Consider the following 16,150-nt stretch of genomic DNA (forward strand, 5'->3'; position numbering starts at 1 on the left):
TGCAAAAACTCCAGAGGATCCTCAAATTCACTTGACCAAAAATTCTGGTGAACCTGTGCTGCAGGTGGAGTATGCAAGAGTAATTGGCAGTCTAATGTACTTGACAAACTGTACAAGACCGGATTTAGCGCACTCTGTAAATGTACTTAGTCGCTACACAAGTAATCCAGGACATAAGCATTGGATGGCTATAGCTAGAGTTTTGGATTATCTACGTTATACCAAAGATCATGGCTTGCACTATGGTAGAGAACCCGGAGTTTTGGAAGGTTACAGTGATGCCAACTGGATCGCAGACTCGAGAAACTCAAAATCCACAAGTGGATATGTTTTTACACTTGGAGGTGCAGCAGTGTCCTGGAAGTCTTCCAAACAAACTCTGGCAGCTAAATCAACTATGGAATCTGAATTCATAGCTTTGGAGATAGCTATGTCGGAAGCTGAATCACTTCGTAATTTCTTGGAAGACATCCCAATGTGGGGGAATCCTGTGCCTGCAATACGTGTACACTGTGATAGCGAATCGGCTTTGGGCAGGGCAAGGAATACCCATTACAATGGCAAATCTCGTCACATCAGACGGAGACATAAAACTGTTAGACAACTTATCTCAACTGGTGTAGTTACGATTGATTACATCAATACAAAAAAAACCTAGCGGATCCATTTACAAAAGGTTTGGCGCGAGATCAAGTTATAAAATCATCAAGAGGAATGGGTTTAAAGCCTACGACTTAAGAGGATGTTTGATGGTAACCCCACCTACTCAGATTGGAGACCCCATGACCTAGGTTCAAAGGGACAACTAAATCAAGCTGAATCTGCTACAAGCACTAGAAGACTTTTGTCTTTTCCCAGTTCCTAGAGTGATGTAAAGTGCTTCCTGTATGTTAGAGGTTAAGCATATGCTTTTAATGATTTGAAATGTAGCTTTGTAAAATATTTGAAATAATTACAGGATATTTCTTTAAATACAAGCAGCTTATATAAATCACCTTGTGAGTGTGAAATGGGGCCGTTTCTAGGAGATTATATGAGGCTATACTCTCCAAGTTCACTCATGATTAACCAGGCATGTTCAAGGCCACAATGAACACAATAGAGAACCTCGTTCTACGAGAAAACGAAGCTGTGTTATGCCTGCTGTCTAAGTTTACATACAAATCCGGATGGTTCAAGACATCATGTTCACCAACTGGCCGAGTAAACTCGACAGGTATAACAATGAGTCGGTTCAAGGTTGAAAAACGCCACCAACTCATATACAGTTAGTTTTCGCATATACTCTCGAAGGTCTGTCTAGTCTAGCTAGTAGTGTCAGTCTATAGGGTTAGTTATGTCGTCATATGTTTAGACTTATTTCTATTCATGTGGGGGATTGTTGGAACTGAATTTTCAGAAACAAGTTTCAGAAAATTGCAGGTTTTGGGACAATGACTTTCCGGTGACTTTCCGGCCAAATTCCGGCCAAATGGCTGATCGGAATTGTCTGGTCGATAGTGCAATGGAAAGCTGGTAACGAGTACTACAAGATGGTATACTCATACGTCCAAAACGGAGTTGATTTGAATGAGAAATAAGAGTGTGAAGTGAGCTACTTGGGATGGTTTGGGAAATATCCCACATCGGAAATATGATTGATTTTTCACTTATATATATATAGTTTTACACTCTTCTAGTTTCAAAAGTGTGTAGAAGGAAGAGGGAAGGTTCCCACACGCGAACCGAACCGAACCGGGCCGAGCACGGATGCGGGACGGGCCGGACGCGGGGCGGGCCGGGCCGGGCTGGTCTCGGACGCGGGCTGTGGTCTCTTGGGCTTTTGGGTTTTTGGGCTTTTTGGCTCTTGAGACTTCTGTAGGCTCATTTAATTTTTTGGAAAGACTTGGTGTGAACTCCAAGCAAACTTGGGCAGCACTCCGAAAATATTCACTGAATATTTTCTTGAGAGCTCTCTCCTTCCACTATATATAGAGGCATAACCTCTCATTATTTAACACACACAAAAACATAAACACTCCTTCCTCTGAAGATCTCTCTCTCCCTCTCCCTTGCTTAGTCCAAGTAAGTTCTTATTTTAGTAGTCTCGAGAGTATAACGTAGATCTGTTCGCTTGAGTTCTATTACTGGTGTGCTACGGTAATAGTTCGTGATCTGGGATTCATAAATCGTGATTGTCCGAAAGCACTTACGGCCGATTTATTGAACTAAGAAAAGAGATATCATATCTCCCCTCCGTGATTTATTTACTGCTTTATATTATGCTGTTGTAATTCGTTTCTGATTTCGTTAATTTAAATATAATTCATTCGATTTTTGCGCTCACGTATTACCCTAAAAGTAAATGGAAAGGACGATATGTTTATAATTACGCTTTCGGCTACAAAACTAACAGCCCCAAAATCTTGAGGTTTATGGATGATTTCAGTTTTAACATCAAAAACAGCGCTTTAGTGTATGAACTCTACGATTTTGACACTGATTTATGGACTACTCTCGATGTGGCTCCAAACTGGCGTACAATAGTGCCTCACGCTGGCCTTTCTATCAAGGGAAACACTTACTGGTGCGCTATAGAACAGGAAGAATACGAAACAATTGATCAGATAATATGTTTTGATTTTACAAGAGAGAGATTCGGACCGCTTCTGCCTTTGCCGGTTACGGCTGGGAGTTCACGTACGGTTTGCGTCACTATCTTCGGTTAGAGAAGAGAAGATTGGGGCTTTATTTCGGACAAGGGACACGACATTCCTTCAGGTTGATATATGGATTACGACTAAGATTGATGCCCTAAATGTGTCGTGGAGCCATTTTTTTACAGTGAATATGCCATCATACCTTGGCCGTATGTTTTTCTGTACGACTTTCTTCATTGACGAGGAGAAAAAAGTTGCTGTGATTTTTAAGATTGACAAAATACTCGGGAACACCCATATTAGTTTTATTGGAGAGGCTGGATGCTTGAGGAAATTGGAGGTTGGAGAATATGCAGACAAAACCTGTTGGCCACGTGTGTGCTCTTATGTTCCAAGTATAGTGCAAATCAAGCAGACATAAAAGAGGCAAAAGGACAAATCGGAGCGATTAGGAAAGGCATCAGCATCGATATATATGTTCATAACATGTTGACACATGATAAACGAATGAAGCAAGAGAAGGTAGCAAAAGGAGGAAACGATCGAGCTAGCTTAGAGTTGATTAGTCTCAATTTACAAAGTCTAGTTTTAATGTCTTTCAGTTACCCTTTGTTAATTCCTTTTAGCAATATTAATTTGTTTCTTCCCATCTATTGTTCTATATGAACAAGATTTTATGTTTTAAGTTTTAAGTAACCGCTAGGGCCTAGGTGATCTACTGAATGACCTAGTTTGGTCTGAAATATCGCATCCCTCTCCGGAGGTGGTTATTAATGCAAGTCGCATGTAAAGAAGTAGATGTGTACTTATCACATACAGTCATACTCTGCATTTGATAAGATTTTGTTGCGGCTTCTGACTATACGGGTATGTGGTTTATACACTTTCAGATATAGGCACCCAAGGTAGTGGTCTCAGGGCACATCAGTCCCTTCCTCCGTCGTGTCTCCTTGTATGTATCTAGTATTAGCACTACTAATTATTTTTGGTTTCTCAATTTAACCATTTTTAGAGAACATATAACTACCATCAGATCACTAAAGGTTTTTGTTGGGTTGGTATGTTAAGAATATTCGTTTGCCCGTAGAGAACAAATAAACAAACAATCAAGTTACCTTTGAACAAGTTTTATTGGTAACATGAGCTAGTCTGCTAATATTCACATTAAATAACATTACCATCTTATATATAAAACACACTGAAATGCATAAACACAATTTCTACCTATTTAAATTAATATCAAATAACCTATTATTTACTGTTGTATCTAACACTTTATTTCAAAGTTCAAACGCATCTATATATACATTTTTAGAGACATTTAGCAAATAAATCCTAGAGTTGCTACTTATTTACAAGGAATGCCAATTTTAAATTAAAATTTAAAATCAATATTTTGGGCTAAACATAAAATATCTCAATAATCAATCAATGACTAATTACAATATCTAATTAAATTAATTACAATATCTTTAATTAATTCTTTACTATCCTTATAACCAAACACAATTAAAAGATTTTGTTTGAAATATAAAATAATATTTTTTTTTAATTAAAATTACGATTTTCCTTTCATCTTTGTTTGATTTATTTAGTTTACTTGCTTTAAATCATCATAAAATACATAAAATTAATGTAACTATATTTTTTTGTATTTTTTGTTATTTGGATTTTGAAAAACATGCATGTCTTATTTAAGCAAGGAAGAAAAATTGTGCTTGGATATGTAGCGGGATGAGTTTGCGTATTAATAAAAATTGAAAATTATATCATTAATTGTTAGTAAATCATCAGTTCATTATTTTGTTTAAACCATCGACTTAGAATATTAGACATATTTAATTGAGTTTATTAAATTACGATTATGTAAAATAAAAAAGCAGTACTATGTTGTATCACGGGTTATATTCTGAATTTGACAATTTAAATTGGTAAACCTAAATTTTTAAACCGGTAGACCTAAATAATATACAGATATAAGGGATATATACATTTAAAATTTAAAAAACATTAGTCATATATATATATATTTAATCTCTAAAAATTTATATTTTATTTTAACTTTAAAAATATAGTCCCGCGGTGTACCGCGGGTTAAAATCTAGTAGTTTTGAAAATTGTAGCATTGACTAAAAATATTCAAAATTTATATATTGTGATATTATTAATAAAATGATATTAGTTTTATTGGTTATTTTCTTACTTTAAAATATTAAAGATTTTTTTAAAATTTTTTTTTGTAATATGTAGTAATAGAAACTAAATACTTATATTTGATATATATATATATATATATATGTTAATTGATGATTATTGTACTTATGTAATCTATAAACACACATGGGTTCAGCGGTAAAGGGAGAAAAGTCCCGCCACCTGGGTTTGAGTAGCATCGACCACGGGGGTTCGAAATTTAACATGGTTTTCTTTGGCCCCAGGAGATTAGTCTTTGGGCCTAGGAAACCTTTAGGATCACTCCTGAGTTATTAAAAAAAACACACATGAAAAAGTAATTTAGGGATAAAACATTATAATGAAGCTCTATATTTTAAATTTAAGACACATGAAATTCTATACATCTTAAGAATTAGTGTTTCTAAATATATAATTACCTTAAAAATGATTCATTTTTGACAACAATACGAGAAGTCAACTACATAATAACACCAAAATATTTTGAACATGATTATGAAAAAATTTCAGGGCATTTTCAAAAATACCTTTTTCTATATTACTTTTCAAAAATATCCATTCATGTTGTCCATTTTTTAAAATACCTCTTTTTATATACAAAATGACTAAATTCTAAATCATAAATTTCAAATACTAAACCCTACCCAATTAAAACTAGGGAGATTTTCAAAAATACCCATTTTCTATGTCACTTTTCAAAAATATCATTTCATGGTGTATCTTTTCAAAAGTACTCATTTTAATATATAAAATGACTAAATTCTAAACCCTAAACCCCAAATCTTAAACCCTACTCCTTAAAACTATACCTTAAATGTAAAATAGAGAATCCAAACCAAAAAATAAAATTTTAGAAATTTATTTAACATATTGTAATTATGTAAAAGAAGACAGAGATAAAAATATTAAAAATGTATTTTTAAAAAGGGGTATTTCTAACAAATTTTCTTTAAATGTAAAATAGAAAATCCAAACTTAAAAAAAAATCTAAAAACTAACTTAATATATCATAATTGTGTAAAAGGGGTCAAAAATAAAATGACATGAGAAATATATTTTTGAAAAAAGTATTTCTAACAAATTCTTAAAATTTTTGTCCATGTGTTACATTTAGGTGGAAATAAGCAACGATAAGAGATCTTTGCCTTTGAGGAAAAAAAAAAAAAGAGATCTTTGCCAATTTTACCCAAATACGGACGCAATTTATTTGTTAGGTTTGTTGAAGCCCCCCATCCCACATGCCACATATTCCAGACGAGAAGACTATCATCAGTGCGACCTTTGTATTAGAGATTTAGACTATGGCGACGTTTTTGTGTCATTGTGATCCCATTACTCGATCGGTAGAGATTGATGTGTCTCTTAGTTGTTGTAGAGGGCTTAATTATATTAGCTAGCCCATTAATTTCCATTTTGTCATTCCGATATGTTTCCTATCACCCACCTTTAGAGCATTAGCCACTGCGACTGCTGCAATTATTTAAAAAAATAAAAATTCAAACCTTTTGATTGGCTAAAAGAGAAATGTACATAGAAGTTGAGTGTATCAAATTATTACGTTGAACAATACTAAAAGGCTCGACTAGATTCTGAAGCCTTTCAATTGGCCCAGCTTCATTTAGGGTTTCTTCTTTCTTGTTCTCTACAACCTTAGAGTCGCAAAAGGTTTCTGAAGGTTCTTTGATTAAACTTGAAACAATGACGACGACGGCTATGTCAAATCTTCCAAATGATTTGCTAGAGGATATTGTCTCCAGGGTTCCTTGGAAATACATGAGAGCGGTGAGATTAACTTGCAAAAACTGGAACACTTTGTTTGAAAGCCGTAGCTTTACGAAGATGCACATTGACAAAGAAGAAGCAGCAACAAGGGAGCTAGGGGAGACTCGGATGGTCGTGATGGTGGATTACAACGTTTATCTAATGGGAATCACCGTCAATGAGAATCCATCTATACAGTCTCTACGTAAACTTACTTGCCTAGACGATTCAGAACAAGTCAAAATATCTCATGTCTTTCATTGTGAGGGTTTATTTTATTGTTATGCATCTTCAAAGACGATGATACTAAGATTGTGGTTTGGAATCCGTATTTGGGGCAAACAAGGTGGATCCAAACCAGAACGTATTACCCTGGAAGTGAATGGAAAGGACGATATGTTTACTATTACGCTTTCGGCTACAAAAATAACAGCCCCAAAATCTTGAGGTTTATAAATGATTTCAGTTTTAACATAAATAACAACGGTTCACTGTATGAAATCTACGATTTTGACACTGATTTGTGGCTTCAAACTGGTGTATAATATCTCAAAGTGGTCTTTCTCTCAAGGGAAACACTTACTGGCATGCTGTAGAGCGGAATGCCACCAAAATAGTTGATCATATAAATATAATCTGTTTTGATTTTACAAGAGAGAGCTTCGGACCGCTTCCGCCTTTGCCGTTGAAGTCTCGGGGTTCACGGTTTGTGTCACTATCTTCGGTTAGAGAAGAGAAGATTGGGGCTTTATTTCAGACAAGGGACACGACATTTCTTGAGGTTGATATATGGATTACGACTAAGATTGATGCCAAAATGTGTCGTGGAGCCATCTCTTTACAGTGAATATGCCATACCTTCGCCATATGTATTTATGTTCGACTTTCTTCATTGACGAGGAGAAGAAAGTTGCTATGGTTTTTAACATAGAAACAATACTCGGGAAAACCCATATTATTTTTATTGGAGACGCTGGATGCTTGAGGAAATTAAAGCTTGGAGAACCCGCAGACGAAGACTGTTGGCCACGTGTGTACTCTTATGTTCCAAGTATAGTGCAAATCAAGCAACATAAAGGAGGCAAAAAGAGAAAACGGAGCGATTAGGAAAGGCATCAACATCGATATATATGTTCATAACATGTTGAGACATGATTTAGGAATGAAGCAAGAGAAGGTGGCGAAAGGAGGAAACGAGCTTAGAGTTGATTAGTCTCAATTCTAGTTTATATGTCTTTCAGTTACCCTTTGTTTTCTTTTAGCAATATTATGTTTGTTCCCATTTATTGTTCTATATGAGCACTACATGAATCAGTTTTGGTTGCTTAAGTTAACATTTTTAGAGAACATTCAACTGTCATCAGATCACTTAAGCTTTAATTTGTTGGGTTGGTATGTTAAGAATATTCATTTCCCCGTAGAGAACAAACAAATCAAGTTGCAAATTGTTGATATAAAATCACTATGCTTGACCTTTTTGAACAAGTGTTTGTGGTAATATGAGCTAGTTTGCTAATATTCAGATTAAATTACATTTCTATCTTATATATAAAACACACTACATTGCACAAACACATTCTTTACCTATTTAAATTAATATTAAATGAATTATATTGTTAGTTTAAACTTCAATGTTATTGTTTACTGTTGATGCTACATTTTTATTTCAAACACATTATTTGGAAAATTATAGCGTAATCTAAAATATATATTGAACAACAATGGTCAATATATACTATGATATTATTAATAAAATGATTTTAATTTATTGGTTTTTTTAAAATTGCAATATTAATGATCTTTCGATTTTTTTTTGTAATATGTAGTAATATTATTAATTAAAATTAAATACTTATATTTGATGTATATGTTAATTAATGAATATTGTACTAATTAACAATCTATTTTTAAAATTTTTATAAACAAACATTAAAATATATAAAGCAAATTAAGGATAAAAAAATATAAGCTCTATATTTTAAATTTAAGACACACAAAATGACAAAATTCTATACATCTTAAGAATTATTGTTTATATATATATATATATATATATATATATATATATTCCCTTTGAAATGTTCATCTTTCCACAGCAATAATACTAAAAGTGAACTGCATAAAACCAAATATTTTTGAACATGATCATGGAAAATTAATTGAAATTTTGTTACATTTAGATTTAGGTGAAAATAGGCAACCATAAGAGATCTTTTTGAATTTTATCCAATTACGACAGTTTATTTGCAAGGTTTGTTGAATCCCCACATGGCCACATATTCCAGACGAAAAGACTATCATCAATGGTGTTAGAGATTTGGACTATGGAGACCTTTTTGTGTCATTGTGATCCCATCACTCAGTAGAGATTGATGTGTCTCTTTTAGACTCTTAGTAGTTGTAGAGAGCTTAGCTTGCCTATTAACTTCCATAGTTTCATTCCGATATGTTTCATATCACACTGCCTTTAGAGCATTAGCAACTACGACTGCTGCAATTATTTATCATGTTATTCGCATTCGTTTTATAACGTATGTTTATATTAAAATTGTTTTTTTTTTTCAAACCTAACGAGTGCGTATACGTGAGTTTGACACTCTTGATTGGCTAAAAGAGAAATGTATATACTTGGTGGAGAAGGCAAGTGTATCAAATTATATCGTTATATCATGAACATTAAAAAGGCCGACTAGATTCAAGGCTTTCAATTGGCCCAGCTTCATTTAGGGGTTTTTCTTTCTTGTTCTACAACCTTAAGAGCCGCAAAAGGTTTCTGAAGGTCCTTTGACTCAACTCGTCAACTGTAAACAATGACGACGACGACGGCTATGTCAAATCTTCCAAATGATTTGGTAGAGGATATTGTCTTTAGGGTTCCTTGGAAATACATGAGAGCGGTGCGATTAACTTGCAAAAACTGGAACACTTTGTTCGAAAGCCAAAGCTTTACGAAGATGCACATTGACAAAGAAAAAGCAGCAGCGAAGGAATTAGGGGAGACTCGGAAGGTCGTGTTGATGGATTACAACGTTTATCTAATGGGAATCACCGTCAATGAGAATCCATCTATACAGTGTTTAGGTAAACTTACTTGCCAAGACAAACAAGTCAAGATATACAAAGTCTTTCATTGTGAGGGTTTATTGTTATGCATCTTGAAAGAAGATGATACTAAGATTGTGGTTTGTAATCCGTATTTGGGACAAACAAGGTGGATCCAAACCATAAGTTTTTACCGTCCAACTGAATGGAAAGGACGGGATTTTTTCAAATACGCTCTCGGGTACGAAAATTATAGTGAGAACATATCTTTTCGTAGGCCCAAAATTTTGAGGTTTATAGATAATTATAGTCGTTGCGTAAACCTCAAAGACGCTGTTATACGTTATGAAATCTACAGTTTTGATACTGATTTATGGACTACTCTCGATGTGACACCACGCTGGCGTATAGAATCTCACTGTGGTATTTCTCTCAAGGGAGACACTTACTGGGTCGCTGCAGAACGAAACGCATTCGGAAAACTTGATCATATAATCTGTTTTGATTTTACAAGAGAGAGATTCGGACCGCTCCTGCCTTTACCGTTTCAGGCTTGGAGGAAACTGTTTGCGTCACTATCTTTGGTTAGAGAAGAGAATATTGCAGCTTTATTTCAGACGTTTGGATGTAAGATTGAGATATGGATTACGACTAAGATTGATGACGAAAGTGTGTTGTGGAGCCACTTCTTCACAACCAATATGCCATACCTTGACATGACGCTTTCATTTAATACTTTCTTCGTTGACGAGGAGAAGGAAGTTGCTGTGGTTTTTGATAAAGAAAGAAACGGAACCCAGAACACTGTTAATATCATGGGAGAGACTGGATGCTTGACGAAACTGGAGCTTGGAGAACCCATGAACAAAAACAGTTTGCCACGTGTGTGCTCTTATGTTCCAAGTCTAGTGCAAATCAAGCAACATAAAGGAGGCAAAAGGACTGAAGTCAAGAAGAAAAAAGGAGGCAAAAGGAGAAAATGGAGCCATTAGGAAAGGCGTCAACATGGATACAATAAAACATGTTGAGACATGAAAAACGGATAAAGCAAGAGGATGTGTCAACAAGTCTAGTTTATATGTCTTTCATTTACCCTTTGTTTTCTTTTAGCAAATATTAATTTGTTTCTTCTCATATATTGCTCTATATGAACAAGATTTTATGCTTTAATCAAAGTCACCGGGTGACCCATTAAATGACCTAGTTTGTAAAATATTACATCCAGAAGTATGTGCCCATCTAATATATTAAAGGAGAAGTCGAGAAAGCTTACAGCCAATCTCACAAAAATTGACCTTCTTTGCCCTTAATGAAAAATACCCTTAAAAATATTTCGAAGAAGCTTTTACTCTCTATTTAGGTTGCTGAAATGCACCACATTCATCCTCAGACTTAAGATTACTAATTTGCCATTAATGAGATTCAAAACTGGACCTTTTTAACATTTTCTAAGTTTTAAAAAAAAAAAAAAAAATGGAAAATTAAAAAAAAAAACGAATTTTGTTTTACAAAATCGGAAATCTAATATATTTACACAATATCTCTTTTTTTTAAAAATGGAAGATAAATATTAGAATATATTACGAATATTTGTTTAAAGAAATTTTCTATTTTTTAAAATTTTAAAATGGTAAAGATAATTATGACGATTTTCCTTCTAAGCTATATATATAGAGGCTCACCCAAAACAGTAGAAGTCAGATTCATTAAGCTAAACATATATTTTGAGAGTATAATGTTTTTTTTTGTAATATTTTGGTTCTAATGAATCAACTTTACTATTGTGTGATTTAGATTTTTTTTCATGTTGATGTACTATCCATATGCTTTGGTGCTTTGCATGATTAATTTTTATGCTGCTATAATTTTTAATTATTATGTTGAATCATATCAAAAGTTTTACTCATTTTGTACTGTTTGGCTGTGTTTTAGGTGTACTTGCCATGGACCATGGATGTTTTTTTGTATATCGAAAACAAGATTGGACGAACAAGCTGATGAAGCAAGAAAAAAATCAAATCGGTAAAGTATTTTTATTAATTGTATTTATTTATTTTTTTATAGTGGTGATTGTTATTCAATTTTATTCTCTTGGTTAAACATGATCATATTTTTATTCCATGATTTTTTTATTCTACAAGAAAATGAGCAAAGACAACTTTTGAAAATTTTATATGATTCATTGGATACTAATTTTTCTGCTTTTTTTTGTTGTAGTGGTTGTTTGGAAAGCAAGATCAAGCAATCATAGACTTTGTCTATGGATTCTCCATCTTTAAAAAATATAGGTTGTATTATTTTCTATATTTTGTTTTGTAGTTTAGTAATTTGAAATAAAATTTTATATGTAACCTAATACATATCTTTTTTGTTTCAGTTGAATTCATGGATGATCATTGATCATAATTGTGGATCTACAAAACTGGATATAATAAAATTCAGGTATTAATTTTTGCTAATTTGAATCTTTATTTTTCTAAATAATATTGTTGCTAATGTTTTTTTGTAATAATTATAGTTGCAGAAAATTATGGTGGATTCTGTTCATAACAAATTTAGGGTAATTTTCTAAAAACTTGGATTTTTTTCTATTTACAAATAGATTTAAATTATAATTCTATTTATATGTAACCTATTACATATATTTTTTGTTTCAGTTGAATTCATGGATGATCATTGATCATAATTATGGATCTACAAAATTGAATATAATGAAATTTAGATATTAATTTTTGCTAACCGAATCCTTAATTTTTTAAAATAATATTGTTGCTAATATTTTTTTGTAATGATTATAGTTGCACAAAAATTATGGTAGATTCTATTCATAAAAAATTATGGTAATTTTTCTAAAAACTTTGATTTCTTTCTATTTACAAATAAGCTAAATATTTTTTTATGACTAATATTTAAATAAATATTTGTGACTAATATTTCTTCATAAATATTTGTGACTAATATTCCTTCTTCCTCTTAAATTGATAGAAAGAAGAAGGAAGGAATATTAATTGGATTCGGGACTTTATATCTCGGAGATTTTTCAAGAAGGAAAGAGATTAAGGAAGATTAGGAAGAGTTTTTTTAACAATTTACTATTATTGTTTATTTGAAATTGATTTAGACGGATAAATAATATATTATAAATAGTAAATTTTCATATTTTTAATAAAAAATCAGAAATCTAAATTTTATGTCTCATTTAAAATTTAAAAGTAATAGAAAATAAATACTAGAATATATTACAAATATTTCCTTGAGAATATCTCTGTTTTAAAAATTAGTAAATTTCTACAGACCTTTTGTTTCACTTTTAAAATTATTTTTCTTTTAAAAACGAAAATTAGAAGAAAAAAAACATAAATCAAATATTCATATCCAATTTAATTTTTTTTAAAAAAGTGGAAATAAATACTTAAATCTTTTGTAAATATTTGTTTCAAGAAATTTTATATTTTCTAAAATGTTAAATTTCTGTAGATAATTATGACGGTTTGATTTGGATAGAAGGAATTGAAAATCTTGGGAGGATATACTAAAAATATCCATTTAATTTGATGATATGATACAATCTTTTGTGATATCGACAAAATGTCATAGGGTTGATGTAAATCTCCGGAAAAGCTATGTTATTCCGGCTGGATACTCTATCACCAAAAGGAGGAACAAAGATTCTAAATAAGACAAAAGGTCCTGACAATTAAAATGTATATATATTGAAAATATAAATGAGTAATTTTAACAAATTATTTTTCTTTCACTTTTAAAAATAAACTGTTTAAAAAACGTATTATTATTTTTAAAACAAAAATTAGAAAATCTCAAAAATAAAATAATCGAATCCCATTTTAAATTATTAAAAATGGAAAATAAATACTATTTTTGAAGATTAAATTATAGCTTCTCTTTTAGTTAATTCTTTTCCATTTACATTTTTGTTGGAATCCTTTTTAGCCTTATAATTAATTTACTTTTTGGTTTGTTAAATTAGTTGAACTATTATATATTTGCCCACACAAATTTATAAAAGAATTGAATTAGTAATATATATTTGACCACAAAAAAGTTTAGACAATAATTCTTTTTAAAAAAGTTTTTTCCCGCACAAGTCAAATTGTTATTTGGTTAATTGAATGTAATTTATTTTTCGCAAAACAAAATTATAAATAAGTGTTTAACTTTACTGTTGTAGGTCTAATGTTGACACATGCTCAGATAGAAAATATATGTTTAACTAAAATAGAATTGATGCTGCGATCGAATGGAACGTCTCTTACGGCGTTTGAGAAAATGCCTAAACCAGATAATAGTATGATAAACACATGTGTAAATAGGCTTATCGCAGATGAGAAAATATATAAACCTCATAAACAACAGGAATTGTACAATGAGTTGTTACCTATGCTAACTGAGGAGCAAAGACGTGTTTATGAAGAAATCATTCACTCTGTGAATCACGACAAATGTGGTATGTTTTATGTTCATGGATTTGGTGGTACTGGAAAACTTTCTTGTGGACTATTCTTGGTGCTGATATAAGGTCTAAAAGTAATATTGTTATGAATGTTGCTTCAAGTGGTATAGCTGCTTTGCTTTTGGAAGGTGGTAGAACGGCTCATTCAAGATTTGGTATTCCAATCAATCTTAATGAATATTCTGTGTGTACTATCGATGCCGAATCGGATCTTGCTGACTTAATTAGAGAAGCAAAACTCATAATATGGATATTGAAGTAATAATTTTAAGAAATATTAATATTAAATACATATCTAAAATTCCATCTTTATTTTTTTATTTACAGGTGAGGAGAGACGATATCTTAGGTCTGATAGTATTGAAACGTCAGATAAAAATGCTCATGATAATATGATCTACACTCAGGAATTTCTAAACAGTATACAAGTTTCTGGATTGCCAAGCCATGTTTTAACGTTGAAAATAGGAGCATCTTCATGTTGCTAAGGAATATAGATCCTAAGGGAGGTTTGTGTAACGATACAAGGTTAATTATTACTCAGATGGCCAATCATGTAATCAAAGCAAGAATCGTGACAGGAAAAAAGATTAGTGGTAGAGTACTTATCCCTAGGATGTATGTTAGTCCACCTGATGCAAAGTTTCCCTTTCGTATGAGGCAACGCCAGTTTTCTGTTACTGTGGCGTTTGCAATTACTATAAACAAAAGTCAAGGTCAGACGGTAGAACATGTTGGATTGTTTCTACCAAAACCGGTTTTCACACATGGACAGCTTTATGTTGTCTTTTCTCGAGTCACAATCGGAAAAGAATTCAAGGTGTTACTTACAGATAAAGATGGAAAATGCTAGAATAAAACAGTTAATGTTGTTTTCAAAGAGGTATTTGAGACTGTATAATGATGGTTTGTAGTTGGATAATTGTTTTGGATATTTAGACTTGAATTATATTTCTTCTCTTAAATATAGTGATTTTTAATATTTTTAACACTACCTCTATTTTATAGTCAGATATAGACTTTCACATTGGAGAAAACCATTTTCTAATTTAGACTTATTCTATATTATAAAATAATAGATGAATACACTGTAGATGGTCTAAGAACATATTATTTAAAATTTTCACATGATTATATTTTATTTGGTTTCAACAATGTTGTTTGAAAACATATAATTGTTAGCTGTATCATAAAGTGTATATATAATTTTACATCATATCTATTAACTACAAACTTTACCTTTAACCTGTAATTATATATACTAGGATTTCAGCCCATACGTTATCGTACGGGAAAATGAAAATTAAAAATGACTAACTTTATGGTAATTCTTTAACTGTATAGTATAAAAATCATAAATAATGACTAAGATTAATCAACCAAATAGTTAAATAAAATATTTGTTGTATATATAAAATGAAAAATCGATTCAGTGAAAATAAGAGAATAGGGTTAAATATATATAAATCTAAGTTTACTGAATCATACTCAGATAATCAATTTTGAAAGATATTCACATTAAAAAAAAATCATTATTCTATCAAAATTTATAAAAAATAATGAGAGAATCAGGGAGAAAGAGCTATAGTTGCAACAAACTAAATTGACTAAAAAGATAAATTTATAAAAAAATTAGAAATCACAATTAATTACCTAAATTAATACTTGGAAGAGATGATCAATACAGGTAGATGGAAAACGACACCAAATAAAAGTTAGATGAATAAATCATAAATAAAACAATTCAAATTTTTTTAACAAAGATGATTGAATCAATGTTGATTAATAAATTGAAAGAAAATAATACTTATAATTTTTAAATTTGGAGGTGTTAAACAATACTCAGAGAACAAAAACTCTTTTCAAGGTCCATAATATATATATGTCCATAATAAATGTGAACACTGAAAGTTGTGAATACAGCAAAGAAACACAATTGTTGGATCAAAATATTACAACATTTAATATTATTAATAAATCTAAACATCTAGATGAGATAATAAAAATAATCTTATCCCTTATATTTAAATTGTGCTATAATATA

The 16,150-nt window shown here is 31.5% G+C and overlaps 1 protein-coding gene and 1 pseudogene across 1 annotated transcript; both read left to right on the top strand.

Moving 5' to 3' along the window:
* On the top strand, positions 6,531 to 7,806 carry LOC104749850 (annotated as a pseudogene).
* LOC104749857 (peroxiredoxin-2A-like) lies at positions 9,404 to 10,627 on the top strand. The gene has a single exon (XM_010471572.2). The coding sequence runs from the start codon at positions 9,404 to 9,406 to the stop codon at positions 10,625 to 10,627; it is 1,224 nt and encodes a 407-aa protein (XP_010469874.2).

This window comes from Camelina sativa, chromosome 2, assembly GCF_000633955.1.
Source record: "Camelina sativa cultivar DH55 chromosome 2, Cs, whole genome shotgun sequence".
Classification (NCBI taxonomy): domain Eukaryota; kingdom Viridiplantae; phylum Streptophyta; class Magnoliopsida; order Brassicales; family Brassicaceae; genus Camelina; species Camelina sativa.